At 33.0% G+C, this 6081-nt stretch overlaps 1 protein-coding gene across 3 annotated transcripts in view; it reads right to left on the bottom strand.

The window, feature by feature from the left end:
• Cwf19l2 (CWF19 like cell cycle control factor 2) overlaps positions 1-6081 on the bottom strand; it is a 125784-nt gene that overhangs the window by 78350 nt on the left and 41353 nt on the right. For all 3 annotated transcript variants that reach the window (XR_004517464.1, XM_033764306.1, XM_010610625.3), the window contains exons 9-10: positions 4245-4335; positions 1791-1883 (exon numbers count right to left, since the gene is read on the bottom strand). Coding sequence is in view for 2 of the 3 variants with exons in the window: in XM_033764306.1 (XP_033620197.1) it covers positions 1791-1883; positions 4245-4335 (184 nt within the window). In the remaining variant the exon portion in view is untranslated. The remainder of the gene's footprint in view (positions 1-1790; positions 1884-4244; positions 4336-6081) is intronic.

Genomic DNA, 6081 nt, shown 5'->3' on the forward strand with positions numbered 1-6081 from the left:
AAGGATCAAGCACTGCTGCAAACAATAACTGGGCAAAAAGTGTGGAAGACAGACTGAACAATATAACTACTTTTAAACATCTTCCTTCACTTGCCATTATTTTAAGTGAATAAGTGGGAATCGAACCCAGGGCCTGAGCTATATATGCACTAAGTCACATCCCCAGCCTTTCATTATTGCAGAGGGAAGTTCTCACCAAGTCACTAAATTGCCCAGACTGGGCTTGAAGTTGTGATTCTCCTGCTTCAATCACAATTTAGGAATTACAGGTGTGTAATTACAGGTGTGTACCATGACACCTGGCTACTCCCTTACTTTTTAACCTGCTTGTAATTTCTCAATTTCATCTGTACAAGAAATTTTAAATTATTCACTTTTTAAAAATATTAGTTCTCACAACTTATTTTAAAAGGCTAATTTCATATACATTATATTATTATCTAAGACATTAATGATCACAGCCTGAAGAAAACTCTATGGAATGCAACTTCATACTGACAGTAAATTATGTAAATTAATTTTTAATGAGTCCTCTATATTCAGTTATCTGATTTTAACTCAAATCTGATTCTTAAAAATGCATGTTGACTTTTATTTTTTTTTTGCAACAAAAAGGCAAAATGGAAACGTAAGTATTTCATGAGTTTGAATCTTTGTTCTCTATTTACTAGCTTTATGACTGGACAAGGCACTTAACTCTGTGCCAGCTTCAGTCTCCTGATCTACAAAACTGTGATAACGACACAAATTTTTTTAATTTATCTAAGCTCTCAACACTGTATTGCATCCAACTTAGTCCTTCAACTTCTATCTACACTTATGCTCATGATGATTTTTATACACTAACATTTATGTAAATATCATCCATATGCTAATAATTTCCAAATTTCTATCTCCAGCCCAGGTTCTCCACTTGTTCCTCATCTAAAAACCACTCAAATTCAATACATCCAGAACAGACTTCTATTTTGACCTCAAAATCACACTTCCTTTCTTTCACAAATCTATATGGCCATGCTATACTTTTAGCTACTGAAGCTAAAGACCTTGAAGTCCTCTCTACCACCCCTCCCTATGTCATTACCCATCTGCCACCCTCATCTAACACATCATAAAAATCAGGTCAGTTCCCGCTTCAAAATATATATATAGAAAATATACATGTACAAAACGTAACATTTCCTAACCATCTCATTATCTACTATCTTGGTCAAAGTCACCATCATTTCTTATCTGCATTATCTTAAAAGCCTGCCAAGACTCCAGCTTCTGCCTTTTTTCTTCTTTTGATAATTTCCAAAGTTTAACATGTTCTGGATCCTGGTAGTCTCTAAACTTAAGGCTTCCCTTTCTCTCATTCATTTTATGTCAGCAGCATTGGTCATGTTCTTCACTCTGTACATCAGACAAAACCCTATCTTTGAGCCTTTAAATTCTTTTTAGAATTTAAAAATTTGCTCTCCACTCAAGATACTCCTTCACTTACTTCAAGTCTTTGTAGCAAGGTCACTTTTTTCAGTGAGAGCTGTGCACCCCAAAACACTCAAGATCTCCACTACCCTCCCACAGAATATATAACTTTCTAATATACTGTATCATTTATTTAGTTATTATTTTCTCCTTTTATCGTTTTCCATCCCTACTCAAATGAAAGTTACATGCAGGCAAATGATTTTATGTATTTTGTTCACTAACAGAACACAAACAGACATAACTCATATTAAAATATTGCCACTGCAAAGTAATTACACAAGGTAATTACATGCTTGCAATAAACATTTATTACGTACCTTTTCTGCTCCTGTTGTTTTTGATATTTGTGTTACAGTTTCTTTTAATTCATTAGCTTTTTCAAGTTGAGCTTTAAGTTTTACAGCCAGTTCCTTCAAAAAGAAAAGTGTGACATGCTATTTAATTCTCCATTACAGAATATTACAAATTCATACAATAAAAAGAAAATAGTATAACAAAAACACCATATGGCCATCAACTAACTTCAACTACCAATGCAGAGCTCAGTATATATTATGTTTTAATGAACTTAATCTAAGTTACAAACACCTCAAATATCTGCAGCTTCTGAAGGTAAATCATTTCAAGATCGTGTATTTTGAGGAAGACAAGGAGATGAAGGAAACATAACCTCAAAAATATTTTTATAATTCTTATATATTATACACATCCAATACTTAAATTTTCCATTATTTCTGAAAAGGAGGCCATCACAAGATTTAACATATTATTTTCTTCATTGTTGATAAGTAATTTTTAAAAAATTGTGAGTAAATTTTATTTCTACTCAAGAAAATCTATAGGAATTTATACAAAACAAATGACATATAAAGCAATAAACAAACTGGGAGTAGAGGCATATGCCTTATAATCCCAACACTTGGAAAGTTGAGGCAGGAGAAACGTCATGAATTTGAGGGCAGCCTAGGCACTACATACTGAATTCAAGGTCAGTGTGGGCTACATTGTGAAACCTCATCTCAAAAAATCTGAGGGAAAATTTAAAAAGCAATAAATCACAAAGTAATAAAATAAATTTATATGGTATAGCATGTTCCACTGTAATGGCTCCATGAACACAGTTTTTAATCTAAGAGCTTCTTGCTAGGTGACCTCTCTTTTACTATTTTAACTAATTCTTCTATGCTTTCAAAACTCAAGCTTTATTTTCTAGCTATTGCTATTATTGCCGTTTTACCTCTCAACCTTGCTTTTCTTGCTACTGGTGGTTTTGCCCTGGTTTATCTCTCTCCACAATTTCTGAGCTAAACTGAAGTGTTACCAAGAACCCGAATCAAATAAAGCAACATGTGCAAAACATGCCTGCTAATAATCTAATGGATATACAAACTAATAAAAATAGAAATATTTTATTGGCTACCTTTTATTCTTCTAAAGAGTACTAGATTGACAGTCTGTAAAAACATAAGATTAATGAAAGATCACTCAGTTTGAGATGACTACATAAATATGACCATAGTGGAGGCATGGTGTCATGGCATGGAAAGCTATCTAGCTTTCATTACCATGAGCAATTTAAAATGACAGTATAACAGGCATGTAAAAGGAAGCAGCCCAACTGCCCATCAATGGGAGACTAGATAAAGAAAATGTAATTTTTTTTTCATAAAATGGAGTACTACTCAGGTATAAAGAATGAGAAACTAGATATTTATAGCTAATTGGATACACATTGAGGGGATACTTTTACGTGAAATAAATAGGATACACATGTGTAAATACCAAATAGTTTCTCCAATGTGAGAAACTTAAAGTGTAAATAAGGACTAAAAGGTATAAAAGACAATGTGAAACGGGAAGAAAAGGTGCAAAGGGGAAGGGGAAGTGGGAGGAATAGAGAAAAGAAAGAAGGGAATGGAATATGAGAAAATGAAAAAAATGGAAACAAAGTCTTTGTAGATGTGGGGGTGGAGGGATTGAAGGGAGGGTAGGGAAATGGAGAAAAAATAAGAACCAAGATTTAGCTCATTGGTGCCACTGCCTGCCTAGTAAGCACAAGGTCCCGAGTTTGATCCTGGTACCAAAAAAAAAAAACTAAGATGGATTATGTAAAGGTGCAAATTTCATAATGATGAATGTCATTATATTGTATGACTTACATGTACCAATAAAATTAACTTGAATAAATATATATATAAAACGAATGAATAAATAAAAGTAGCACTTACCCAGTCATCCCTATTTCTATTCAATCTGAGGTAAATTAGCCCTAAACATTATTATAAGAATTGAATGGATTAATCCAAATATAACATCTAATACAGTATCAAGCACAAACATCACCTTAAATGGTTGAATAAATGAATCAACCATCTTTTCTTAAGAGCTCATTTTTAGGTTATTAAGTAAATTATTTTCAGAAAGTAAGAAGCATTCTTAGTAATAAATACCTAAAAATGTCAAACAGAAACATTTTTAATTCCTTAACATATGTTCCATAAATTAACACAGAACAAAGTCAACAAAAATAATAAAAAGTAAAGAATATAATTCTCTTGGATCACAAATTTCAGAAATCTGACAAAGGAGATATTTATTTAGAAGACACTATTCTAATATTTACAGAAATATTCAAACATTTAAAGAATTAACAAAGAGCAATATTTTCAAAGTATGCCATATCCACACTATCGAGGAACTTCCAAAATTACTTGTAAGAAGTTAAATATTTCATCCTTATTCTCCAAAAGAACAACATATAAGAGCCTTACCATATTCCCCATCATCTCTGCCTTAATAATTTTGGCTCCCAACTTGTTCTTCTCATCAACACTCAGGATATAGACGGACTCATCCTCTGGACTAAGTTGGAACAGGACAAATTAAGGGTATATGAAATACAAGTGCGAGTAAAAACACCAAGGCTCAAATTTCATCTTAAATGACCTCAATAAAATATTCAGCACCAAAAAGAGATCAAAATTCTAATGCATAAAAACTGGACCCCACGTTCTCCCATAAATCAATCAATACTTCAAGGTTCTATTTTGGAGCCATTTTGGCCTATGGCAATTAAAATAATAACTGACCAAGTCCTATTACCAAGGAGATAAATAATATAAAAATCAACTATTCTTTATTATTTATTTATCCATATTCATCCTAAAACAAACATAAACACCTGAATTAGGCCACAATTTTATGTATCTTGGGTACTTCTCAATGTGATAATTAAAAAACTCTAATCTGAAGATATGTTTAGCCACAGTCAAAGAATAAAAGCAGTGATCGTGTGTCTTTTTGCAAAGTCTGTCCAGAATTAATCAGACACATACACTAACTTAAAACAAAGAGTATCTGCCCTATACTACAGAAGCCTTCCAAAAGAAAAGAGAAATTTCCAACCAACATCACACTCGCCCAGCTTACTGACTTAAGAAGAATTTAAGTCTACAGAACATGGAGCTTCTGAACTCAGGCAGAACTAGAAGGATTCCTGAGTAAAAGAGAAATAGCTAGGAGTTCAAGAATTCCAAGGCAGCTACAGTTCATGAAACAGAGTATCAGACTGAGAGAATCCCAAAGGATTCCCCTTGAGCATTCAGGAAGAAAATAATTAGTTAGGGAAAGAGCTATTCCAAAGGATTAGAGGAACAGTACTCAGCACTCCTGAAAATTATGCCTAGTTCCAGCAGCCAGACCAGGAAACCTCATAATTCAGAAAGTACTAAGTAAAATATCAAGGCCGTTGCTTCAATAGCAGGAAATAATAAGCCCTAGATTAAATGTTGCTATAGGTCCAGCTACCGAATGTTAAAAGCAAGAGCCAAAAAGATCAAATGGTTTCCAATTAATTATGTCCCCAGAACCAATGCAAAAATATTTACAGAAATTCAAAAAATGTCAGGACCATAAATGACAAAATATGTGATACCTAGTATTAGTACTCAAAATAGTAAAATTACAAATTTGAAATTAATTACAAGTTGAGTATTTCTAATGAAAAACTCTGAAATCTGAAATGCTCCAAAACCTGAAACTTTCTGAGCATTGACATGATGGCAGAAGTGAAAATTTCCAAATGTGACTTCATATGACAGCTTTCACTTGAAATGTAAGCATACTAAAAACGTATAAAATTACTTTCACAATCGCTTCTCAGCCTTTGGCTAAGATAACGTGTAAAATTACTTTCAGTTGTATACCTAAAATGTACCGATGAAGAAAAAAAACTTTTTAAAAATTACTTTTAGGTTGTGAACATAAGGTATATCTGAAACATCAATGAAATTCATGTTTACACTTAGGTCTCATACCCAAGGTATCTCATGTATACGCAATTACTCCAAAACCTGAAAATATTCAACATTAAAAATACTCCCAGTCCCAAACATTTTGGATAAGAAATACTCCATCTGTGTATCAGTAATAACATTACATATAAATGGTCCAAACACCTAAAAGGCAGGAATTTTCAGATGGATTAAAAAAAGCAAAAGTCAGGCTGGGGATTTAGCTCAGCGGATTGGTGGCCTGCCTTGCAAGTGCAAAGACCCGAGTTCAATCCCCAGGACCAAAAAAAAAAAAAAAAAAAAAAAAAAAAAAAAC

Source organism: Fukomys damarensis, unplaced genomic scaffold, assembly GCF_012274545.1.
Source record: "Fukomys damarensis isolate Sample0158 unplaced genomic scaffold, DMR_v1.0_HiC HiC_scaffold_16, whole genome shotgun sequence".
In the NCBI taxonomy this organism is placed as follows: Eukaryota; Metazoa; Chordata; class Mammalia; order Rodentia; family Bathyergidae; genus Fukomys; species Fukomys damarensis.